The sequence below is a fragment of the Giraffa tippelskirchi genome, chromosome 5 (genome assembly GCF_054371585.1).
Source record: "Giraffa tippelskirchi isolate mGirTip1 chromosome 5, T2T-mGirTip1v1.2.pri, whole genome shotgun sequence".
NCBI classification, from domain to species: Eukaryota; Metazoa; Chordata; class Mammalia; order Artiodactyla; family Giraffidae; genus Giraffa; species Giraffa tippelskirchi.
Genome location: NC_137279.1, coordinates 96,408,659 through 96,436,137, shown reverse-complemented (window position 1 = coordinate 96,436,137; position 27,479 = coordinate 96,408,659). Strand labels below are relative to the sequence as shown.

General features: G+C 40.6%; 2 protein-coding genes across 2 annotated transcripts in view; one reads left to right on the top strand and one right to left on the bottom strand.

Moving 5' to 3' along the window:
- Positions 1–27,479, bottom strand: part of LOC145504570 (late cornified envelope protein 1E-like) — a 65,359-nt gene that overhangs the window by 11,625 nt on the left and 26,255 nt on the right. The gene's annotated exons all lie outside the window — the stretch shown is intronic.
- On the top strand, positions 6,369–6,692 carry LOC145505080 (late cornified envelope protein 1B-like). The gene has a single exon (XM_081486789.1). The coding sequence runs from the start codon at positions 6,369–6,371 to the stop codon at positions 6,690–6,692; it is 324 nt and encodes a 107-aa protein (XP_081342915.1).

Here is a 27,479-nt window from a genome sequence, read left to right as displayed (position 1 = left end):
TCAGTGGATAATGAGTTTTAAAATTTATTTATTAATATTAGTGTTAACTTTACTTTGATGATGACTTAAGCCATCATCAACAGAATTCTTACTCTGAGATGTTCACATTACAGTGTACAAACCCTATCATCTTGCATAAATCTTCTCCTTGAATACCTAGGTATGGCTCATGCTGTTTCAAGGAGTATATTTAGTTAGAATGTAGTCAAGATTTTGATTACTTTCCTCATGCAGTTGGCTTTGATTCAGGAATCCAGTCTATTCATTCCAAAGACAATGGGATGTAGAAATTATTCTGTCCATGCCTCTGCCACCACAAAGGGCAGTGCCCTAAAATACCAGTTAACTTGACTTGGGTTTAGCAACATGATGTAACATCTTTACAACTGGGTTTAGATCTCAATGGCTTGGATACCATTTTAACATAAATGATGTGCGCTAGTAAAGGACTGATTTTCTGAGAGAACATATTTCTTCTGTGGTCAGGCTCTCATAATCTCAGGAGATCGGAGAGAAGAATGCTGACCCCTAGTGAGAATTAATGCAGACAGTGAATTTTGCTCTGTTTTCCAGATCCCACACTATACACATGAGTGATTCTTACTCATTTCCTTCTACTCCAAACATCTACTTATAGTAACAACAATAAATCAATACTTCAAAATTACTAGAATATGTACCTAGTGATTTTTTATAAGTAAAATATTTTAAGCATGGCAAAAAATATCACCACATTAGTTGAGAAAGACACATGTAACCCAATGTTGACTGTAGCAGTTTACAGTAGCTAGGACATGGAAGCAACCTAGATGTCCAATGGCAGATGAATGGATAAGGAAGTTGTGGTACATATTGACACAATGGAATATTACTCAGCTATAAAAAGGAACACATTTGAGTCAGTTCTAATGAGGTGGATGAAATGGAAGCTTATTCTAAAGAGCAAAGTAAGTCAGAAAGAGAAATACAAATACTGTATATTAATGCATATATATGGATTTTAGAAAGATGGCAATGATGATCCTATATGCAAGGTAGCAAAAGAGACACAGATGTAAAGAACAGACTTTTGGGATCTGTGGGAGAAGGCGGGAGTGAGATGACTTGAGAGAATAGCATTGAAACATGTATATTACCATATGTAAAATAGATGACCAGTAGAAATTTGATGTATGAAGCAGGGCACTGAAAGCTGGTGCTCTGGGACAACCAAGAGAAATGAGTGGGGAGGGAAGTGGGAGGGGGTTCAGGTTTGGGGGACACATGTGCACCCGTGGCTGATTCATGTCAATGTATGGCCAAAACCACCACAATATTGTAAAGCAATTATCCTCCAATTAAAATAAAGGAATTAATTAAGAAAAAAATCACCACATTAAAAATCTATGTGGGGCAATGCATCATTTTAAAAACAACCACCTGAGAGAAAACAAAATATACAAATCAGTAAAAGTCAAAATTCAAAATAAACAATAACTTATTATAATTTTATAGAAAATAAATAAACCTACCTACAAACTAATGGACAAAATGCAGGAACAAATAGCTTAGAAAGAAATTCACATGAGTAATACATTTTGAAATTTATTGTTTCATGTTTGTACGTGCAAGTAACCACAAAGTACAAATAAATAAGAATGATTTCTCAGGAATGAGGCCTATCAGATTTATTCCTTTATATGGAACTGGAACAAATATAAAAGGGGTAACAAAACTCAGTATTGCTGAAGGTGATCAGAAGTGGATCTTAAGTTGTTAGAAATATAAATTGGTGATCCTTTGTAAAAATGGGTACTAAAGATTGGGTTCTTAAATGTACAAAATTGATATCAAATATGTAAAACAAAGATTAAAAATCTAGAGTAGAGGTTAGACTCTTAGAAAAATACAATATAAAAAAAAAGAAAAAAGAAAACAAAATCACAAAAAGTATAAGATAAATGTATGCAGTTTGCTTTAAAAATAGGGTTTTTTTTTTTTGCAAGGTAATAGTGGGTTATAAAAATGAAAATTAAAGGTGTAATAGAGGACTTAAAGAAAAAAGTAAAAAAAAATTTTTTTTAATTAAAAAGAAAAAAAAAAAGATAATAGTAAAAATATATCCAGGACTTTCTCTGGAGCTCTTGCGAGCAGTGTGGGATCTGTTCAGTTTCAGATAGATCCTTGTTCCTGCTTACATGTATATTATCATATGTGAAACAGAACACCATTCCAGGTTCAATGCATGAGACAAATGCTCAGGGCTGGGGCAATGGGATGACCCAGAGGGATGGGATGGGGAGAGAGGTGGGAGGGGGGTTCAGGATGGGGAACACATGTAAACCCATGGCTGATTCATGTCAATGTATGGCAAAAACCACTACAATATTGTAAAGTAATTAGCCCCCAACTAAAATAAATAAATTTATTTTAAAAAAAAAATAAATAAATAAATTGGCCTAACCATCTGAATGGAAGTTTGGTTATTCATTATTCAACACATAATTACTCTTTGCATACAAATTAGCTTTAAGATGAACATACTCTTTAAAACAGGCACTGAACTTCTAAGAATGTAACCTAAGGAAAAAAGATTTTATAGAAATCGTATGTGTAAGAATAATTGCTACAGGAAATTAAAATAATAGCAAAAGTTAGAAAAGTTGCAAGATATATCAGAATATATAATAAATTATGTTTTTACTGACCAGCAAAAAGTAATTCAAAAATATAATTTTAGAATTTGCTAAAGTATAAAAAATATATAAAGTCTAAAATATAATCCTTGTGTAAAATTTTTTGGTAGAAGAGAAGACTTTATTGAAATACATTATAAAGTACCAAAATAAGTAGAGTTATACTGTATTTATGGATGAATAGAAAGAAAAAATTATCATAAAATTTGTCACTCCTTCACCAATTAATGAAAATATCTTGTGAAATTTTCATCACAATTCTGAAGATGTTTTGTCTTTCTTCATTTTCATTTGTGGGACATGACAAGCTGACTGTAAAATTTATAAGAAAGAGCAGAAATCTAGTAATTGTTAAAACAATCTTAGGGAGCAGAACAAAATCATGGAACATGTATGATTAGATAGTGCAACTGATTTTACACCTACAGTAATGATGGCAGCAAGATATTCTCACAGGGACAAATTGACAATGAAAATAATCATCAGTCCAACTACAGAAGTACCCATATGTGGAAATTCAGTTATGACTGAGTAGGTATTTTAGATTAGTGGTGAAAGTGAAATATTTGATTATGATAAGGAGACAACTGTTATCCGCTTGGAAAAAATGTTAAATATGAAATTGTACAAAAATTCTTTCTAGGTTGAATAAAGGCCTTAACTTTTTAAAAACTTCTTACTTTATATTGGTGTATAGCCAATTAACAATGTGATATTTTCAGGCACACAGCAAAGCCATTGGGCCATGCATATACATGTATCCATTCTGCCCCAAACTCCCCCAACTTTTAAAAGAAAGCAAAATTTTACAACTTTCTAAAGAAAACTGAAAAGAACAGATTTCTGAATTTATAAATGGTTGAGAAGTCTTAAAATAATGAAAAGTGCAAACAATTCAATGTTGCAGAAATGTAGTTATATTAAAAATAAAACACTTTCTAATTAAATGACAGTATTAAAAGGCAAACAGGAAAACAATTTATTCAGGAAAGATACAACTCATTTAATTATAGTGCCTTAGTAACCAGGATATGTGAAGAACACCTATAGATCCTAACAAAAAGAAATTAAAAATAGAAAAATAGTTTTAAAATAAAAACAGAAAATTTATAGAAGAGAAAATCCAAATGACCAACATAAGAAGATGCTCATGATCATTACTAAGCAAAAAGGACACATTAAAACTAAAATAGTATACCAATTCATATGCATCAAATGGAAATTATTTTAAGTCCAGTAACAACAGGTAGAAAGGATGATTCTTATATTAATATATCATAAGCAGAACTAGAAATTGATAAGAGGAGATTAGAGTGATGATATGATCTAAAACACAACAGCCCCACTTGTAGGGGCTTAACTTAGAGAATCTCTCCAACATATATGAAAGCAAACAAAAATCTCCATAGCTGCAATATTTATATAGCAAATAGAGCAAACAATCTAAGTGCTCATCTGAAAAAAGAGGAAGGATAAAATCAAGCTCTCACCCTGTACTCATAAGACGGATACTATACACTGTAGAAAGATACTACATATAGCTACACAAATCAGCTTGAAAAACTCACAAACTCATGTTTAAAGAAGAAAGTTACAGATGAGGCACTCAAGTATGATGCCATTACTATAAAGTTGAAACCACACAACTATTATATGTATATATGTATATATATATATATATGTATATATATATATACATATATATATATATATAGTGTTAGTGTTATGAAGATGGAATAAAACATGAAGAAATATCTTAAAAACTTGCTTTAAACCAGATTGTATGTAGTCATTAATAACATTTGGGAAGAAAAAGGTAGTGTTGGGCAGAGCAAAGAGTAGGGATGCAGGCAGGATGGTTCCAAGAAGGAAAGGCAAGAGTCCTCAAGAAAGGCAACCTTCAGAAAGAACAAGTAGGGAAGGACAAGAGGATTTTCCCTTCCTGCCTTCATTTCTGAGCAACCATATTCCTCGGTGGTCACAGATGTCCTGAGTCACACAGAGGGAGGCGAGGAACTGCCAGTCATCACCTGTCACAGGAACCACATGGGTGGAAGGAAGCAGTCTTCTCATGCCCAGGTACTGTCTCACAGCTGAGGGCAGAGCGCAAGGCTGGGATAAAAGCACACTGGGGCCAGAGTACCTCCATCCACTCCTCTCCTGGGGTGCTGACAACCCTGTGCTGCGTGTGCGCTGGTGAGTGTCCACTGGGAACGGGAGCAGGGCTTTTTACAGAAGATGCTCAGACCAGAAGGGAGGACATGTGGAGGCTTTGCAATGTGTCCGCATGCCTATGTGTGTGTATATTGAGATGGGGAGGGTGAGAAGAGGATGCTGCTGCTGCTGCTAAGTCGCTTCAGTCATGTCCAACTCTGTGCAACCCTGTAGATGGCAGCCCACCAGGCTCCTCTGTCCCTGGGATTCTCCAGCAAGAATACTGGAGTGGGTTGTCATTTCCTTCTCCAATGAGAAGAGGATGAGACTGGTCTTTTTTTTTTAGCAAAATAACAAGTCTTGGGAAGGCTGAGGGAAGGGGCAATGAGGAGGCAGGGAACCTGGGTAGGAGGAGTTGTGCAGTTGTGACTGAGTGCTCTGCTGCTGCTGCTGCTACTAAGTCGCTTCAGTCGTGTCCGACTCTGTGCGACCCCATAGACCGCAGCCCACCGGGCTCCGCCATCCCTGGGATTCTCCAGGCAAGAACACTGGAGTGGGTTGCCATTTCCTTCTCCAGTGCATGAAAGGGAAAAGTGAAAGTGAAGTCGCTCAGTCGCGTCCGACTCTTAGCAACCCCATGGACCGTGCCCTACCAGGCTCCTCCATCCATGGGATTTTCCAGGCAAGAGTACTGGAGTGGGGTGCCATTGTTGAGTGCTCTAGAGAAACCCAATTGATGTGTTTTTTGGTCAGTGATCTGAAGGATTTGCAACATTGATCATCATGCTAACCTACAGTTGTGTTCAAAAGGGGACGTTTATCTCCGAAAACATAACTGTCCTCCTGGAAAAGCAGAGATGGTGACAGTAGTGCTCAGCCAGGAGAGAGGAAATCAGAACTGACTGACCTCTTTTAAGCTCTCAGATTAGTGGGTCTGCAGAAGTGAAAGGCAAACCCCAAAGCTTGGTGCTGAGGTATTAGTTTGTTGTTAGTGTCTGTGGAGAATGCAGAGCACTGGACTAGCTCAAGGGCCTGCATGCAAGTCGCAGCTTATATTAATTAAAAAGCTACTTCTGGACAATCTCCAACATCCTTTGAAATTGTGAACATCTATGTCCCTATAGGACAAGAATATCTAGGAAATCGTCCAAGAGGAAATGACTATTTTCCCTAAAGATATGACTTCATTTCTAAACTGCTGCTTGGATATTTTCAGGGTTCTTACAGTATAATTATAGTAGATCTCCTACATACTGGATGTTTGGGTTTGAGAACGTTTTCTTATTATTTGGCCTCAGTTTTTCTAATTATGAAGCAGGAGAACATTTGACATTAGAAAAAGAAGCTATGAGAGCATTTGAGTAACTACTGGAAACAATGAAACTTTAAGTGTTTATTTATCTAGGACTGTATTGAATAGTTTGTCAAACTAAAGGGGATAGAAAGATGGTGAAAGGTCAGGAAGGGGCAGGGAGGTCTCTGCGTGCTGGTCTGAACTGTTCTCTGTCTCTCCCTCAGCTCCAGAACCCGCCCACCAAGATGTCCTGCCAGCAGAACCAACAGCAGTGCCAGCCCCCTCCCAAGTGCACTCCCAAGTGCCCCACCCCTAAATGCCCCCCAAAGTGTCCCCCGAAGTGCCCCCCAGTCTCCTCCTGCTGTGGCTCCAGCTCCGGGGGCTGCTGCGGCTCCAGCTCCGGGGGCTGCTGCAGCTCTGGGTGTGGGGGCTGCTGCCTGAGCCACCACAGGCGCCGCAGGTCCCACCACTGCAGACCCCAGAGGTCTGACTGCTGCAGCCAGCCCTCGGGGGGCTCCGGGTGCTGCGGAGGGGGGAGCGGTCAGTCCTCTGGAGGTGGCTGCTGCTGAAGTGGACCCAGTGCCAAGAAGAGCTGACCTGGGGGCAACAGATGGACAAACACTTCCTCCTTCTCCTGCCCCTCCTGCTGTGCCTGCCCCAATTGCTTGGGGTCTGGGTGAGGCCTTTGAGCTCTGGTCCAGGGAATACCTATTCCTTGGGTCCAGAAGCCCCAAACTCCCTCCCAAATCCATTTATTCACCCCCTTTTCATATGTGTGGAATCTCTGAGAACCCCAAAGCACAGACACTGTGTCCCTCTGCAGCCTCTCTTTTTGCATAAACCAGCATGATGTGAAACAATAAAACTATAAATCTGTATTCCTTCTTGTCTGAACTGATATTTTTATTGCTACATCATCTTTCTCACACTCTGTACTCAACTTGTGGTTCCCCTAATGCCTCAGTATCTACAGACCTTGTTCAAATTTGCCACTTGTGCTGCTAATGCCCTTTACAGCAAAACAAAAAAAAAATTATTGATTCTAAGTCTAATCCAGGATCCAACACTGCATTTAGTTGCCATGATTCTTCAATATCCTCCTATCTGTGACAGCCCTTAGGCCTTTTTTCCTTCATGTCCTGGGCATATTTAAGGAGTTCTTAGTTTAGTGGACAAACCCTCAATTGGGGTTTGTCTGGGGGTCTTCTTAACTAGATGTGATTATGCAATTATGTAAGGGATCCCACAGAAGTGATGCTATGTCTGTAGCACGTGAGAGCCTGATATCATGCCTCACATGATGTGTAACTGACTCATTCCTGAGATTCTGAAAATTGGAATGCAAATATTTGGAAAGATTCTGAAAAGGCAAAACATTGAATTTCTAGATTCAGATCTATTATTATCGTTGTTGTTGTTATTGCTATTTGTAGTAGAAGCAGACCTTTCTACCCCATCTGAGTAAATTAAACCTGTATTGTCCCAGGAAACGGTAATGACCTCGCCATAAGAAGTAGCCTTACGGGAGACTGCTGGTTCTCACCTATACCACTCCATTATCTCCCTTTGCTCCTAGATAAGTGAACTGAAGTCCCAGTAGACCTCAAAAGGTGAGACATAAAGTGTGACCCACAAACAAGTGTACTACACTCCACAAGAACTACATAATATTTTCTGATTTATATACATACAAACCCAGGGCATATGTATGTAATGGATATTAGGGGTGGGGTAATTGTGGAAGGGACATAAAGTTGGATCAAGCCAAATTTGTGGATTTAGCTCAGCCAAGTAGATATTCTAGATTTAACATTGCAACTTTGGGGGCTAGAAAGGGCTCTAACAAATTGTTGATTGGCTATAACATGAAGCAGAGGCAGTCTCCACTAAATGAAAGTGAAACACCAGAACTGCCTTAGTTTACTGCAGAGGAGGGGATCTGGAGGCTTGGTGTTATTGGAAGCTAGGGTGAAGTTGTCACTTAAGATCCGCTTGTCCACCCCAGAAGGGTTCAGAGGACTCATGTTTTACAATGACCAGGAGAAATCAATTGTAAGGGGAGCCCTGGCATCCTTGAAGAGTTCTACAATGGTTCTTCTCTATAAGCCAAAAACAATGGTATCTGATGTCACCAAATTAAGAAACCTAAACACAATAGGGATCATTGGATCTCAGGACAGAGGAGCAAGTGTCAACACTTAGTCACCAATAGCAAAGTGAGTGTGGCTACTGTAAGGGCTGACAGGGTCAATGCAGCAGTCAGCGTGTTCTGACCACCAGAGAGCTCTGTCTCTGCTAGTTAATCTCTGTGTACTTAGAAGTGAAGTAAATGTCAGGTCTACTGAATTTTCACTTGATATATGTAAGTTTAAGAGCTCTAAGTCAAATGAACAAAACTAAATCATAAAAAGAGAGAATCATGTTCCCCCAATCAATGTCTAGTCTAGGTAGTTTATAAAACCCAGAACTCTTTGAATGAAGGAGAGGCCAGTTCTCTTTGAAGAAAAACCCTGGTACCCTGCTCAAGAGTTAAATACTGTCAGTCTTTCCCCCAATCTTCCTCAAAGGGACCTACAATCTTTAACCAGGATAACTGTGGATACACATGGGTTCAGCAGCATGAATTTTCACTCACCATGACTGACATATCTATGAAGACCAACACGGAGTTCAAGTAAGACACTATTACTAGGGTTGATCAACCTAGGGGCAGGTTGACTATATCAGGACATATCATGAAATGGCAGTGTTTTGTTCTTATTGGTATAAAGACTCTCTCTGGATACGGACTTGTCTTCCTTGCATGCAATTCTTCTGTCAAAATTCTCATCTGAGGACTTATGGAATGTCTTATTTATCATCATGGTGCTTCACAAGACACTGTTTCTCTGACACTTAATTATACGTGTTGGTCTGAATGGTCATGGGATGCCCAGGCTAAATGATATTTCTAGATATGTCTGTGATGGTGTTTCTGAATGAAGCCAGTATTTGAATTAGTGGATTCATTAAAATAGACTACTCTTCCCATTGTAGGTTTGGAATTATGCAATCTATTGAGAACCTGAATAGAACAAAAGGCAGAGGATGGAAAAATTTGCCCTTTTAAAATTCTTGACTGATTTCTTGAGTTGAAGCACTGAATTTCTCCTTGGTTTTTCTGATTCTCAGGTTTTCAAACCCAGACTGGAATCGACACCATTGGCTCTCCTGGTTCTTGGGATTTCAGACATGGACTGAATTACACCACCAGCTTTCCTGGGTTTTCAACTTACAGACAGGAGATCATGGGATTTCTTAGAATCCTTATTTACATAAACCCATTTTAAAAAATATATATCTTCATATGTATATATTATATAATATACATATACATGTATATACTTATATACACACATATATATATGTATATACATAATATCTATATACACAGTGCTAGTGTTAAGTCTCTCAGTCTTGTCTGACTCTTTGTGACCCCATGAGCTGTAGCCTGGCAGACTTCTCTGTCCATGGATTTTCCAGGCAAGAATACTAGAGCAAGTTGCCATTTCCTCCTCCAGGGGATCTTCTCAACCTAGGGATTGAACCTGAGTCTCTTGCATCTCCTACATTGGAAGGCAGATTCCTTACCACTGCACCAATATACATACATATGTATATATACATATGTATGTATATATATGTGTGTGTGTAAAATCATATTTTTTCTGTTTCTCTGGAGAACATCGACAAATACAGCAAGTAAAACAAAGCAATGGGTCTGCTTATGGAATTCACTCTTCTTACCATGTTCCACATCATCCTCAAGCAGCTGGCTTGATCAAACTGTGGAATGGCCTTTCGAAGACCTAGTTACAGAACCAGGATAGTGGGAATACCTTTCAGGGTTGGGGCAAGGCTCTTTGGGAGGCTGCATATGCTCAAAATCAGCAATCAATATTATGATTCTGTTTCTTCTATAACCAGACTATATAGGTCCAGGAATCAAAGTTGGAAATAGAGTGGCACCACACATACTATTATCTTTAGAAATTTACTAGCAAAATTTTTGCTTCCTGTCCCTGTGATCTTATGCTTGTCGAGAGGTCTTAGTGCCTGAGGGAGGAAGTCTTCCACCAGGACTCACAGTAATTCCATTGACCTGGAAGTTAAGACTGCCACCCAGCCACTTTGGCATCCTTATGCCTCTGAATCAAATGACAAAGAAGGGTGTTAATGCACTTGATGGAGTGATTGAGTCTGATTACCATTAGGAAGTTGGAATACTACTTCAGAATGGATATAGTGAAGAATATATATGGAATATGACAGATTACTTAGGGCATATCTTATTACTACCATACCCTTTGATGAAAGATAATGGAAAACTACAACAGTCTGCTTCATACAGGACTGTTAATGGTCCAGACTCTTTAGGAATTAATGTTGGGTCACCCCATTAGGTAAAAAAGAACCACAATCAGGACCTTAATTATTACTAGTATATCTTCCATAGTTTGTTATGAATATGTTTGTATGTATGTGTATCTATAATATCTTTGTTTTATTCCCTTTCTAATCCTACTCACATAACATAAAATGTATTGAGTAATGCATTGAAGCATTGTCCAACTTTATATCACAATATTAATGTTAAGGCCATCAGGGGGAAGAGTAAAGATCACTCAAAAAACTTGTATCCTCTTCTGGGGAAAGGGTTAGGGCATTTTCTGTTGTGCACAGCATAGTTGTGCATAGTGTTATCTGGAAATGTGGCTTTGTCATAGTCTTTATTTGGAGAATAAATATGGTGTAAGGAGATGTGTACAGGTGCCAAGCTGACAAGGGGTGAACTGTGATGGTCACCTTTATGTGTTAACTTGGTGAGGCCATGGTATCCAGATTGTAATCCAAAAACCAGTCTAGATGTTGCTGTGAAGGTGTTTCTTTGCATGTGATTAACATGTAAATCATAAAAAGTTCATATAGTCAAAGCTATGGTTTTTCCAGTAGTCATGTATGGATGTGAGAATTGGACCATAATGAAGTCTGAGCCCCAAAGAATTGATGCCTTTGAACTGTGGTGTTGGAGAAGACTCTTGAGAGTTCCTTGGACTTCAAGAAGATGAAACCAGTCAATCCTAAAGGAAATCAACCCTGAATATTCATTGGAAGGACTGACGCTGAAGCTGAAGCTCCAATCCTTTGGCCACCTGATGCAAAGAACTGACTCACTGTAAAAGATCCTGATACTGGGAAAGATTGAAGGCAGGAAGAGAAGGGGATGACAGAGGACGAGATGGTTGGATGGCATCATCGACTCAATGGACATGGATTTGAGAACGCTCCGGGAGATGGTGAAGGACAGGGAAGCTTGGCGTGCTGCAGTCCATGGGGTTGCAAAGAGTTGGATATGACTGAGTGACTGAGTAACAACGTGTAAACCAGTAGATTTTGATTAAATAGATAACCCTCCAGAGTGTGAGTGACTTCATCCAATCAATTGAAAGCTTTAAAAGAAAAGACTAGCACTCTAAAAGAAGAGGGAATTCTGTCTACAGACTGACCTCAAAATGCAGGCTCTAACAACTCTTTCATGAATCGTCAACCTGTCTTACCCTACAGATACCAAACTTACAAGCCCCCACAACTGTGGGAGCCAGTACCTTGGCATAAATCTCATTACATGCATGTTCAAGCCCTATGGGTTCTCTTTCTCTGAAGATTCCTAACACAATATGTGTGAATATGCATGTATATGAGAAATGAGGGCTCTCTGTGTCCTTTGTCCATTATGGTTTTATATGTTTTTAGATTTATGAGATAAATTTATATATTAAGTAAAGCAATTCCTTATCAAGTATGTAGTGTAATTTTTTTTTTTGGAGTGGGAAGTCAAGTGGGCCTTAGGAAGCATTACTACAAACAAAGCTAGTGGAGTTGATGGAATTCCAGCTGGGCTATTTAAAATCCTAAAAGATGATGCTATTAAAGTGCTGCATTCAATATGCCAGCTAATTTGGAAAACTCAGCAATGGACACAGGCCTTGAAAAGAATTTCATTCCAATCCCAAAGAAGGGCAATGCCAAAGAATGCTCAAACTACTGTACAGTTGTGCTCATTTCACATGCTAGCAAGGTCATACTCAAAATCCTTCAAGCTAGGCTTTAGCAGTATATCAACTGAGAGCTTCCAGATGTTCAAGGTAGATTTAGAAAAGGCAGAGGAACCAGAGACCAAACTAACAACATCCACTGGATCATAGAAAAAGCAAGACAATTCCAGAGAAATACCTACTTCTGCTTCATTGACTATGCTAAGGACTGACTGTGTGGATCACAACAAACAGTGGAAAACTCTTAAAGATATGGGAATACCAGACCACCTTGCCTGTATCCTGAGAAACTTGTATGCAGGTCAAGAAGCAGTGGAACTGGACTAGAACCCTTGTCATGGAACAATGGACTGGTTTAAAATTGGGAAGGAGTACGTCAAGGCTGTGTATTATCACCCTGCTGATATTAACTTACATGCATAGTACATCATGAGAAATGCCAGGCTGATTGAATCACAAGCTGGCATCAAGATTGCAGAGAGAAATATCAACAACCTCAGATATTCAAATGATACAATCCTAATGGCAGAAAGTGAGGAGGAACTAAATAGTCTTTTGATGAATGTGAAAAAGGAGAGAAAAAAGCTGACTTTAAAAACTAAGATCATGGCATATGGTCCTATCATTTCATGGCAAATAGAGAGGGGAAAAAATGGAAACTGTGACAGACTTACTTTATTTTCTTGGGCTCCAGCATCACTGTGGATGGTGACTACAGCCATAAAATTAAAAGACGTTTCCTTCTTGGAAGAAAAGCTATGACGAACATAGACAGGATATTAAAAAGCAGAGACATCACTTTGCCCACAAATTCTGTATAGTCAAAGGTATGGTTTTTCCAGTAGTCATGTACAGATATGAAAGCTGGACCATAAAGAAGGCAGGGAGCTGAAGAATTGATGCTTTTGAACTGTGGTGCTGGAGAAGACACTTGACAATCCCTTGGACAGTCAGGAGATCAAATCAGTCGATCCTAAAAGAAATCAAACCTGAATATTCATTGGAAGGACTGATGCTGAAGCTGAAACTCCAATACTTTGGCCACCTGATGTAAAAAGCCAACTCATTGGAAAAGACCCTGATGGTGGGAAAGATTGAAGGCAGGAGGAGAAAGGGATGACAGAGGAAGAGATGGTTGGATGGCATAACTGACTCAATGGACACGAGTTTGAGCAAACTCTGGGAGATGGTAAAGGACAGGGAAGCCTGGCATGCTGCAGCCCATGGGGTTACAGAGTTGGACACAACTTAGTGACTGAACAACAACAATATTACCTGTGGTACTTTATGCTATATAAACATTATTTTATGTAATTTATCAATTCTTTCCTTTATATATTATGGATTTTGTGCCACTCTTAAAATACCTTCACTCCCTTAATAATTAAGCAACAATCATTTAGAAATTCTATTTCTTTAGAGTATTGATTACCATTTATAACTTCAGAGAAAAATTTGCATGAAGGGAAAATGTGTTAATGTTCTACTTCATAGCTCACCTAGAGGAGAGTGGGAGGGCACAGAGGAAAATTAACTCAGCTTGAATTATTTCCCATTAGATCTCCTGCTCCTTGAGAAGATGCAAGAATGATTGTAAGAGTCATAGAACCCTTGGATGAATAGGTGACCTCAGAAAGCCTTTGGTAGTCGAAATGCTTATCGAATGAGACCAAAGCCATTGACAGCTATTATCCAGGGCCAAAACGTCAGTCCAAGTGATATGATTGCAATCATGACTCTGACTCATCACCCAAGTCCAAGCAGATTGATATTTCAGATTCTGCCCTGCCTCGAGGCAGAGGTGTGGACCATATGACCACTTTACCCCATCATTCTAGGAATCAGGAGCTGGGATCCTGTGTGAGCCAGTGCACAGATATTCTGTCCACTCCCCCATAACTAAGCTCATTGGAACAACCTGGGCCACTGTCATAGCCAGGTGAGACAGGGACAGATCTCTGCAGGGTGACGTGGCCATCACGGCTCACTGTTCCTATCTCAGTGTGTGGTCTTCTAGGAGGATGACCTGTCATAGGGAAGAGCTACTTGTAAACTACACAGTGCTAATGCTAATGAAAGAATTCTTAAAAAATCTATTAACTACGTATGTGTGCATAAACTTGTCCCAGTTGCTGAAGGAGAATCAGAAATATAAGGCACAGGTTGTCAGATGGTCTGTTACAATCTCATTTGTAAGATATGTCCACATAAATCATATGGAGTAAGTGAGGCTTGAACTCATCATCTCAGAAAGGAAAATATCATAGAACAAAGCAGAAGAGTAGAGTAAGGAAAGATATGCTTACGGTACAGCCAATACTGTAAATTTTGGGAAGAAAAACAGAAATTGGAGTAGTTGTACAAAGTCATATTACAGCAAGCCTTGAGTATCAGTCAAAAATGTTAACTTCAATCCTGAACACAATGTGGAGCCCTGAATGAGGCTCCCTTAAAGGGCAGACATAATGATTCCTAGAGTGTGGGATGGTGGAAAGAGAACATGCTTGTATCCCAGTGAAGACTGGAGTTAAGGAGAAATTCTAGCAGATGGGAGGCAGTGATTCATCAGCGGAGGCCATCCACCTTTTCATATCTGGTGCTGAGGTTGATAGGGATAGATTCTGCACCTATATCTGGATGTGAGGCTGTATCTGTACCTGCATCTCTATCTCTGTCTATAAGGTTTTTTCTTTTTTTCTTTATAAGCATTTTATTTTTTATTTATTTATTTATTTATATTAAATTAGTTTATTTTCTATTTTTTAATTTTACAATATTATATTTGTTTTGCCATACATTGACATGAATCCACCATGGGTGTACATGTCTATAAGATTTTATACCACAATTTTTAAAATATAGTCAATCTAAGTCAATCTAAAACCCCCTATGCCTGTGCACATGTATACATTTCACCAGATATTGGTTATCTTTATCCATTATGACCTTGATATAGATATTATTGACTCATTTCATATCTTATTCTGCTACAAAAAATTATTTTGGACACTTCTGGAAAGAAGGTTTTCTTCCCATAATTAATCCTAGCTCTGATTTCCTTTCATCTGATTAATTTGTTTCATTTTTTTGTGATGTTGCCTTCTACACATGGAAGGCTCACCTGCTACCTACCAAAATGACATTAGTCCTTATCTTAATCTTGTAAAAATGTTCATATACAAACACCCTTGAAGGAACCCTTGGGTTCTCACAGGAACAAAGAAGTAACACTGGAGATTCCTACTGAACCCCAAGCCCTCCTGTTCTGTTAGGTCCTCCTGCTTCCTCCACCTGGGCACACATTTCAATAGGGTCCCAGCCCCTCTACCTATGCCCCAGGGTTGAGCCCTCTCACTGTCTCTTCTTGCTGCTTTCGGGTCCACCGGCTCACAGTTTTCCGTGTGTAAGATTCTTGGAAAGCAAATTCTCATTCTACTATGTAAGGCAATGCAGATTTACTCCCTAGTTACTCAACAGGGATATTGTTTTATGAAAATGCACAAAAAAGCTCAGGTGAAAAAATTGGTCATTTAAAAAGTCAGGTCTATGTATCCTAGAAAAGAACTGTATTTTTAAATAAATTTTCTCACTTTTAATTATCAATGGATAGATAGCTCATTTGTGAGGATCCGACGTGTGCAGAAGCCACAGGAGTCACAGGTTTGATCCCTGGATCAGAAAGATCTGCTGGAGGAGAAAAGGGCAACCTGCTGTAGTATTCTTGCATGGACAAAGAAGTCAGGTGGCCTACAGACCACTCTGGTGGCCACCAGAGTCTGGTGGCCTACACAGCATTGCAAAGAGTTGGACATGACTGAGCTCGCATACACAATGTGCTATCAGACCTTTTGCAGACATTTTACTTCTATGATTCTGTTGACTCTCATGACACCATTGAGAGTAGTTTTTCTCAATCATTTTAAAGTTGAGGAAACAGAATGAGAAAGGTTAGGTGATTTTCATAAGATCACATAGCTGAGTGTCGGGACCAGGGGTTCTGTCCCAGGTGGGTCTCACTCCCAATCCAAGCTTTTAACAGGAACAGCGCAAACACGAACATCCACACACACAGGATGGGCCTGGGGGGCTGGGACATAGCAGAGACCCTTGGAGGCTCCATGAGTCTTAGTTCAAAGCAGACCATCAGAGAACTAGGACAGGAGGGCTTGGGAGGCCAAATTCCAAGAGGAAGGTGTGAGGGACAGGAAGCCGTAAGGAGAATGAGGGGGCACTGGTGCTTGGGATGCCCTGAGCCTCGTGGAGGGAGGCAAGGAGGAGCTGCCAGTCATCACCTGTCACAGGAGCCACGTGGGTGGCAGGAGGCGGTCCTCTCATGCCCAGGCCCTGTCTCACGCCTGAGGGCAGAGTCCACGGCCAGGATAAAAGGGCCTTGGGGCCAGAGCACCTCCATCCACTCTTCTCCTGAGGTGCTGACGACTCTGCGCTGTGTGTGCACCAGTGAGTGTCCAGCGGGAGTGGGACCAGGGCCTTCCACAGAGGATGCTCAGACCAGAGGGGAGGGCAGGGAGCAGGGCCTTGGGGGATGTGGTGAGAGGGAGACAAGCCCTGGAAGGACAGAAAGAACCAGGAGCAGACAGGAAGACAGGGAGAGTGATAGGAGTTTAGTGATGGCGAAGGACACTGGGAGGGACCCAAAGATCTGCAGCTTTGTGGAGGGGGGACTCCTAGGATCAAAGAAGGAAACCACTGGCTGCTCTGATATTCTGGAACAGGTCTCAGGAAGGGAGTTTACCTTCTAGAGATGCTGTATCCTCTGCCTGGTTTGATTTGAGCAATTGTCAGAGTGAGGAGAGGATTAGAGGCACTCTGGGAGATTATTATACATGTGGGTAAGGATAGAGCCTGAGAATGCATTGTACACTTCTAGAGGTGGAAAAGCATAAGAAGTTTAATAATTTGTAGGCTAAGGATGGTGTAAGAGGTGTTTCTGAGGCCATTATACGTCAGGATCTGATCAAGGGACTCTTATCGTTCTCTCTAACAAGGTGAGCCAGCCAGGAAATTCCTCAGATCCCTTTCTAATTTGAAGTTGTAAATGTCCAAAATGTGAAATTATTTAGGGTGTTAACAGGACTTTTTTTCTGTAAGGAAAATATTTCAGTTTTAAGTTCATCTCTGTAGAACAATTTCAGTATTTGAATGAGATAAGTGAAAAGAATTGTTTTTTAAATATCATTTAATGTCAGTTTTCAAATTGGTAAAATAGGTTATGACCCCTTCCTACTTTAAAAGGGATAAGCTGAGGTTCAAAGGAGATGCTATGAGAGTAGTTGATAAGACATTAAAATAATAACAGAGGCAGGTTATTTAAACATACATGTTAGAAATGATGTTGAAAAGTCAGGAAGGGGCAGGGAGGTCTCTGTGTGCTGGTCTGACCTGCCATCTGTCTCTCCCTCAGCTCCTGAACCTGCCCACCAAGATGTCCTGCCAGCAGAACCAACAGCAGTGCCAGCCCCCTCCCAAGTGCCCCCCCAAGTGTTCCACCCAAAAATGCCCCCCAAAGCGTCCCCCGAAGTGTCCCCCAGTCTCCTCCTGCTGTGATGTCAGCTCCGGGGGCTGCTGTGGCTCCAGCTCCGAAGGCTGCTGCAGCTCTGGGTGTGGGGGCTGTTGCCTGAGCCACCACAGGCGCCGCAGGTCCCACCACTGCAGACCCCAGAGGTCTGACTGCTGCAGCCAGCCCTCGAGGGGCTCTGGGTGCTGCGGAGGGGGGAGCGGTCAGTCTTCTGGAGGTGGCTGCTGCTGAAGATGTCCCTGAATCTGCAAGATCCAACTTGGGTACAGCACACTGCTGAGGACATCATCTTTATCCTCCTTCATTGGTTGCAGAGCCTGAGAGGTCCTACAGAAGACTCTGAACTTGCAAAGACAATGAATCTTCCCTGGGGTTCAGAAACTCAAATTTTCTTCTGAATCCCCTTCCGTGGCCTTGGATTCTGTCTCTATGTCTACCCTCATTTCCCTAAGAAAAATTCCCTAAGTTACTCCTCGTGGTATTTTCTTAAAGGGTGCTCTCTGACTGATGTAAAACAATAAAATGAATCTGCTCAGCATCTTGGTCTTGAGTTGTCTTTGTTCTCCTCCACCCTGTCCTCTCCTGCTGGTGGTCTTGAACCCCATGCGCCAGAGAGGCACTCTGATGCAAAAGAGACAAATGCTCCTAACTCTTGTTTTTTCTTATGTCATCAGGGCCCTGAAGCATCATTGATGGACCAAGTTTCAAATGCTTTTTTTGTAAACATTTCTTGGGTTCTTGGCCACCTTTGGGGCCCTAACCCAGCCCTTTCATGTTCTTCCATGTTCCTCTTCTCCCATGTACTCATTCTGCTACTCTTGACCCACCCCACCAAAGCATCCTTCCTCCTACGAATGCACATACTTGCATGAAAGAAAAAGAGAAGAAAAATTAATGAATGAATAAAAGAAAAAAGACAAATTGAACACATTTTGAAAACCCATGGTTTTTATCCACCCCTTCTTCAATCAGTTTGGTTCCAGGTATGTGCATCCTGCATGCTCAGTCACTTCAGTCATGTCCAACTCTTTGTGACCCCATGGACTGCAGTCTGCCAGGTTCCTGTGTCCATGGAATCTTCCCAATTCAAGGATTGAACCTGGGTCTCCTGCATTGCAGGCAGATTCTTTACCATATGAGCCTGCTTTTATACTAAGCTCTCAGCAAATCCTGCTTCTTTCTTCCTCTTTCAGCTCATTAAATTTTCTACACCTTTTTTCCCCAAACATGCTCTCTATGTGGCATTTATGAACTTGTCACTCTACTTCTGAAAAATGGTGGCTTTCTACAGAATAATGCACATTCTTCTTAAGTGCTATGTTTAAAGCTCAACAGAAAATATTTCCAACTTAATTTCTAAGGTTCACCATTCACACTGCCTCATGGGACCTTGTGTTCTTGCCATACTGAACAACTCACCCTCACCAGATATAACTTAAACTTGTACATCTTGATGCCTGTTACTCTGGGAAGCAGTAGAGGCTACTATCTTTAGTTCAGTGTCCAGAATGTTTTAGTTCTCAATAAAGAATAGTTTCTACTGTTATTTTATAAGCACTTTCACTGCTAAAACTGTTACTACTACTACTACCATTACTGTGACTACTACTATTACTAGCAGCATTACCTGCTCTTTCCTCTATCTGAAGTACTCTTCAATTTCTTTTCCACCATCTGGACCCTTTTGGAGTTCTGTCCCTCCTTAAAGGCCCACCCAAAATGTCATCCTTCTAGGAAGACTCATCTAGTCATCTAAGAGTTTCACCAAGCAGGTGTGATATTAAACAATCTATCTCTATGCTCCTATTAAGCAAGCTGAGATTATAGAATATAATATAATTTTTATTATATACTACTGTCCTTAAAATTTTACTCAGTGAGATGGTCTTCTGATTCTAGATGAAGACTTGGGAAGACTTAGTGACTTTATAGCTCTTCCCAAGTAATGTCATTTTTAAATCACAAACCTGGTTTCAGTTTGGAAATTAGAATGTACAGCCAGAGAAAGTCGAAATGCCAAACTTGATTTAATGGCTTCTGTGTGCTGGTGGATCACAGAGGGAAAGGGAGCCCAGTCCTTCTACACATGTTTCACACTTGATATTTGTCCTTTTCTCCCAGTTCTCCAAATGCATTTACTGATCCCTGAATGAAGATTAGGGGAAAGGGATACAGTCTCACATAGGGGTTCAATTTTCTTCCAATATTGAATGCAACTAGATGAAAGAATCTAATTTTCTCCATTTGTGCAAATTTGAAATATTTATTATTAGATATCTCATATTTTTGCTGCTATTAAATATGGTTCTATTTTTAAATTCAATTTTCTGATTCTTGTACAATATTTGTGCTTTATAATATTAGGACCAGTCAATAAATAATATGACAGCTTCAGTCAAGAAATATCTGTTCATGCCTAAACATAGAACCATAAATAATTTTAATCACTGTATATGTATTTGCATGTATGTATCAAAGTTTATTATAGATATTAACTTATTCCCAATTTCTCTTATAAATATCAGTTTATATCATTGAATATTCAGATTTTCACATTTTTGTGGTAATATCCATAAAATAAAACTCCCAAATTGGAATTGTTTAATCAAAATATATGTACATTCTAAATTATTTTACTTATCAATAAATTAATCTGAATGAATTGACCACCAATTTGCCTTTCAGAAAGGTAATACTTATGTCCCATTTACAGTGGCTTTTCCCCTCCACATTTACACTTAGTTTATAAAATTTTTAAATCTTTGCCTATTCAACATGAAGAAATGTGCTTGATAGGAGAAGATAAAAGATGTCTTTTTTCCTAGCTTTTCGTTCATTTGTGTGTGCTAAGTCACTTCAGCTGTGTCTGACTCTTTGCAACCCTGTGGTCTGTAGCCTGCCAGGCTTCTCTTTCAATGGGATTCTCCAGGCAAGAAGACTGGAGTGGGCTGCCATTTCCTTCTTCAGGGGATCTTCCCAACTCAGGGATCGAACCTCCACCTCTTATATCTCCTGCATTGGCAGGCAGGTTCTTCCACTAGCACTACCTGGGAAGCCCTCATTCATTTACTGGTCATATATAAATCTAACATTTTGTATTGCCTGTTTAGCTTTTTGTCTATTATTTTCACTGGAATTTTTCCTTATTAATTTGTAAAATGTAGTTGCAGACCAACTGTTTTAGCCTTATTCCTGGAATATTAATTGTAATTTTCTTCTCAGTTGGTCATATCTTTTTCAAATTTGCTTAAATGTTGCTCTTTTTCATATAAATAGTTTTATTCGGAAGTGGGTAAACATCATAGTTCCATTTATATCATGGCTTTGGGGACTACCAGGCCTAAAAAACCATCAACTGTATTTTTATTTGTTATTTTGACTATGATTTAACTATGTATGTTACAAGAAAAGATTGTTGGGTGAAACAATAATCCATAAACATACTTGATGCTGGTTCTAGTGCATAAAAGTAAAATAACCCTCAGTGTGAAGTTCAGGGTGAGTCTAGAAAAACTGAACACTTTCAAAAATTTGTTAATTACTAGATTATAGTTGTACATAGTCAAAATAAATTGGAAAAGAAATTATTAGAGTTATTTCTGTAATTTTTCAATGTGGAACATGTTGCATTACTTTTGATCTGCTTTATATTTGCATCTAAAACTCAGTCATGTTTACTCCCAATCCCTTGGTAACAGAAGACTGAGAAAGTCAATCATTTGCTTAATAAAAACATTCTTATTGAATTGAACTCCATCAACATCACACAGTCAAGGCAAGCAAACCAATCCTTACGAGGTTTCAAACCTTCTCATCACCCAGATCTAAACCAGATTGATTGATGGCTTGGGTATCACATCTTTAGAGGCAGGGACGATACGAATCCTCAGGCCAATTACTTGAAGTTATCAGTGCTTTGCTCCTGAGTAAGATTTCTGTGTGAGAGCCAAGGAATTGATACTACAATCACTCCCTTATAAGTAACAACCTGAGCAGGAAGATAAGAGTCATACTCAGGCAGCATAGGGCCAGACTTTGTTACAGAGTGATGTATCCTAATCACATATGACTGCATTCTCCAGGCCTTATGCTGATGGACATATGAGAAAACTATTTGGAAACTTTAAAGTCCTATGCAAATGTTGGCTTCATACTTGACAAGAATATCTATTGATTACCACAGCAAGCATCTAAGAAGGTAATTAAGGAAAATGATGTTGATGATAACTATGATGATAGCTTATGGTGTGTATGAAATATGCAAGGCAAAGTTCTATGAGCTTTACATATGTTATCTTATTTGATTCTCCTAAGAAACTCATGAAGTAGAAGTTATTAAAATCACTATATTGATAAGGAAACAAAGGCAGAGAAGCTAAACAATTTGCCCTAAGTTATTAAATCTAAATTGTAAGTGTTGGAGCTAGAATTCATGCTCAGAAAGTCTGGTTCCAGAGACATAAACCTAACTTCTGAGTCATTTTTCCAAGCTCGAGTTGATTTTAAGAGGTAAATCTATTTTGGAATGTGAACTCCATAAAACGCACACTGAATACACACACCGCACTTAGAAAAAAGCTCAGACATAGACACACAGGTGTACACAGGTACATTCACTCCCAGTGGCAAAGTGAAAACCTTGGAGACATCAGTGTTTTCTGTGCAAATGAGAAGGTCTGGAGCTAATGAATTATGGTCACAGGAGGAAAAACAGGAAGGTTTGGAGGACCAAGCTCCAAGAAAGAGACTGGAAGGCAGGTACCAACAAGGATAATAAGGTGGCAGATGATGGGAGGAATTCAATTCCATTTCTATTGACCATATTTTTAGCTGGGAGCAACTTTTCTGAGACCCATTGAGAGAGGCAGGAAGGAGATACCAGTCATCACTTGTCACAGGAGCCATGTGGTTGGCAGGAGGCGGTCCTCTCATGCCCAGGTCATGTCTCACACCTGAAGGCAGAGCCCAAGACCAGGATAAAAGGCCTTAGGGATAGAGCACCTCCATCCACTCCTCTCCTGAGGTGTTGACATACCCTGTGCTGCTTGGACACTGGTAAGTGTCCACTGGGAGCCGGAGCAGGGCCTTCCACAGAGGATGTTCAGACCAGAGGGGAGGGCAGGGGGCAAGGCCTTGGGGATGGCAAGGATGAGGGTGGGTCTCAAGAGGGAACAAAAATCTAGAAACCTGATGAAGGATGGGCTGTGAGGCAGGAGGTGGCATTTGTGTGTCTATGCTCTGTGCTCTAAGTTAGTTCTGTATCTTTTTGAGTTTCTCAGGTTTTAAATAAGTCAAAACTTTCATAAGGAAGCTATTACCTTGGAGAAGCCAGCTGTGTTTCTACTCCAAAGCCTCTACTAGGGTCAGAGTGATTTTTCAAACAATGGAGACCAGAGGCAGAGTATTTGGGGTTAGATAAAAACAGAGATCCAAGGGCCTCACCATCACCAAGTGTCACTTACTTGGTCAGGAGCATTGCCTGGCATCCGTACCAGAAGCTGCTGAGTTGAATAATGATTAACAAGTTAAAATTCACCTGCTAAAATGTAAAAGATGGAAGAGGCTGTGTGTTGTAAAGGGTGCAAAACCAAGCCTAGTTTCACTAGATCAGAAAACCTAGTTTCACATCCAACTTGTCTTGATTAGGTTTGGGGCTCACTTCTCTCTAAAATGATTTAGTGACTCCATTTTATATATGTATATATAGAGATATACATATATACTTGCATATATAGATAGGTGTACATATGTGTATATATATATATATATACACAAGCATGTGCACTATGTGTTCTAAGTTGCTTTAGTCATGTCTGACTCTTTGCGACCCTATAGACTAGAGCCCACCATGTTCCTCTGTCCATGGAATTTTCCAGGCAAGAATACTGGAGTGGTTTGCCATTTCCTCTTCCAGGGGATCTTCCCTGCCTAGGGATCAAACCTGCTTCTCTTAATGTCTCCTGAATCGGTAGGGGGGTTCTTTACCACTAGGGCCACCTGGGAAGCCAAGCATGTACATAGATAAATACAGATATAGATAGATAATATATAAACAGAATTGCAAAGGGCCAGCATATGGACTGGTTAACCCAAATACATATGCATAATTATGAAATTTTATAGATATATGATCTGATAATAATATGTGTCTCTGGAAAGCTATCTGGGAAGTTCCTCCAGAAGGGAATCTCTAGCTCTTCCTTAGCAGACAGCACTGTTGCTCTAAAGTTTCTCCTAGACTGGACATCATCAGAATTCTGAGTGGTGTCGCGTGAGCTTGAGTCAGACTTTGTGAAGGTCAATTTTGCCTTCTCTAAAGAAAGGACCTTGACTTTGGGCAGGTTTGTCAATTTAGTTAACTGACTTCTTTGTCTTGCTTTGTTGAAAGAAGACAACCTATGTCTGTTTTATGAAAAGCTCCCAAATTTCGAATGAGATAGTGAAAAACACTTGAAAAACTATATTTTAGAGATAATTTCTCCACGAGTTACTTTACCAGGCTTTTAGAATGTGGGGGAAAGACAAGATGGTGAAAGTCTGTAAAGGAGGTCTCTGTGTGCTGGTCTGACCTGTTCTCTGACTCTCCCTCAGTTCCTGAACCTGCCCACCAAGATGTCCTGCCAGCAGAACCAGCAGCAGTGCCAGCCCCCTCCCAAGTGTGCCCCCAAGTGCCCCACCCCTAAATGCCCCCCAAAGTGTCCCCCTAAGTGCCCCCCAGTCTCCTCTTGCGGCGGTGTCAGCTCCGGGGGCTGCTGTGGCTCCAGCTCCGAAGGCTGCTGCAGCTCTGGGTGTGGGAGCTGCTGCCTGAGTCACCATAGGCGCCGCAGGTCCCACCACTGCAGACCCCAGAGGTCTGACTGCTGCAGCCAGCCCTCGGGGGGCTCCAGGTGCTGCGGAGGGGGGAGCGGTCAGTCCTCTGGAGGTGGCTGCTGCTGAAGTGGACCCTGAGCCAAGAAGAGCCAACCTGGGGACAACAGATGGACAAACACTTCCTCCTCCTCCTCCTCCTGGGATTGCCTGAGTAGCTGAGAGGTCCCAGGGAAGGTTCTGAACACTGGGCTGGAGTGACTCTCTGTCCTGGGATTCAGAAACCTGAATCTGCTCCCAAGAATCTGTCTGGTGACCTCTGACACCAATTGGGCTGTCTGCCCTGGAATCCCCAAACCGCAGACTCTAACTCACTCCCCAGCTAATCTCCTTGCATCTGCAGCCTCAAATGAAACAATAAAACAAGAAATTTGCTCACCATTTTGTTCTGGACTCTTCCTTGCCTGCTTGTGGCCCAATATTCTTCTCACTGTCATCCATTCTCTTGCTGCTTGAGACCTTGGAAATCAAATATGTGCTGGATGATATGGTTGAGAATAGGAGGAGAGACAAGAAAAATGGCCTTGCCTCTTGCTTGTGTGTGCCTGCTCAGTTGCTTCAGTTGCATCTGACTCTTTGTGACCCTATGGACTCTAGCCCACCAGGCTCCTCTGTCCATGGGATTCTCCAGACAAGAATACTGGAGTGGGTTGCCGGTGCCCTCCTCCAAGGGATCTTCCTGACCGAGGGATCGAACTCACATCTCCTACATTCCAGGAGGATTCTTTATGGCTGTGAGACACCAGAGAAGCCTGCCTCTTACTTTGGCACCATTTCTCAGATGAATTCCATGCAGCTCTGCGTAAGCACAATGTCCTAATGTCTCTCATGAAGATGAGGCCTTGGACTGTAGGTTTTCTTCTGGGTCCAATGGTCCCTGGAACAAGACAGACTTGACAGATATGTATTCCATCCCTCCATTGGTCTCCTCTTCCTCCTACCCTTGTGATACTACCCCAACTCACCCCCAACTTTCTTTTCTCCTTTAACCAAAACATTTGTTTAGAAAGTTAAATATGAGCTTTCTGCAAATAAACCGGGAATCTTAGCTAATTCTAACTAGGAACATGCATATAGCATACAGCAAAGATCACAAAATTTAAAATGCCTGTAAGAGGAATCAGGGACTTTTTCAAAACCACTCAAGTCTCCCTTTTCTCTCCTTGAGTCCCAAGTCCAGTTTTTCAGGTCAAATATTTCAACTCTAAATTTTTTAAGGAAATCTTGCATTTTCATTAATTTTTTTTTAAATTACAAGTTTCACATAAGATTTAATCATTGTTAACTTCTAGTTTATTGTGTCTCGATAGTCTTATTATCAACTGGATAAATAGCCGATACCTTGAATTTGTATTTTAATTCGTTAAAAGATACAAGTGTCTGGTAGAGCAGACAGTAGGAACACATCACAAGAATAGTATGATTCAGGCCTGGCAACTGCTGTAATTAACATGACCTCTAGATGTCCCTATGTCTTTAGTCTGTCACTTAAGATTCTAAGTCCAGAGAGGGGTCATCCGGTACACTGATCCTCAGCATACACTTCCTCCCTGGATAGTCCAAGAAACTAGCAGAAGGATGCATCTCCATTGGTTTCAGTAATGAGAGAAGTCAAACTTTACACGTATTGGTGGGACCCCCTCCAATAAAGCCAACTAGCATACTAATAAGTACAGAGCTTATCGGTGACCAAAGGGACATATGACTACCATGTTATCTAAACTGGAATTCTCAGACACAAGGATCCTATTTCTCTGAGAGGTGTAATACTCCAATTAAAACCAGGTGCACTCCAGGGTCATAGATTTTTTTTGCTGTGACTGAGATTTAGTAATTTTCTTGGTTCCCTGATGGCTCAGCGGGTAAAGAATCCACCTGCAATGCAGGAGACACAGGAGACACGGGGAGACACAGAAGACGTAAGTTCAATCCCTGGGTTGGGAAGATCCCCTGCAGAAGGAAATGGCAACGCAGTCCAGTATTCTTGCCTGAAAAATCCCATAGACAGAGGAGTCTTGTATGCTACAGTCCAATGGGTCGCAAAGAGTTGAACACAATTGAATGACTAAGCATGTGCTCACATACTTGAATAAAAGTTTCTGCATTTGTTGTATGTCTCCAGGACAATTTACATAGACTTTAAATGCTTTTTTTAAAGTAATTTTCAACAATTACAGATGTTTTTCTGCGGGAGAGGGTCCATGGATGTCTTCATGCTGTCGCTCTGGAAGCCTTCCTTTAAGGTCTTTTGTTTAATCTGGTTTAGGTTTTCTTTGAGGCTTAAAAAGACTAAGTCTCAAGATTTTAAGTGTTTATATATTTCTTTTTTATTCTTTAAAAGTTATTTTATGAGGAGTTTAAACAATCTAACCTCTGAGCACAGTTTTAATTTTTTTTCTGTAAATCTCAGAAGCTTTTCTTTTCTTTCTTGGATGGCAAGAGGCAAAGAAAAGAGACTGACCCCTCTGGTGAAGGAAAGCTTACACTAAGCTCACTTTCTGCTGATAATTTCTTCTACTAAAATTGAAACCAAGCATTTAGACCCTATCGTCTCCTTTAATGGAGAAGGCAATGGCAACCCACTCCAGCACTCTTGCCTGGACAATCCCAAGGACGGAGGAGCCTGGTGGGCTGCGGTCCATGGGGTCGCTAGGAGTCGGACACGACTGGGTGTCTTCACTTTCACTTTTCACTTTCATGCATTGGAGAAGGAAATGGTAACCCACTCCAGTATTCTTGCCTGGAGAATCCCAGGGACGGGGGAGCCTGGTGGGCTGCCGTCTATGGGGTCGCACAGAGTCGGACACAATTGAAACGACTTAGCAGCAGCAGCAGCAGCAGTCTCCTTTAACTAGCTA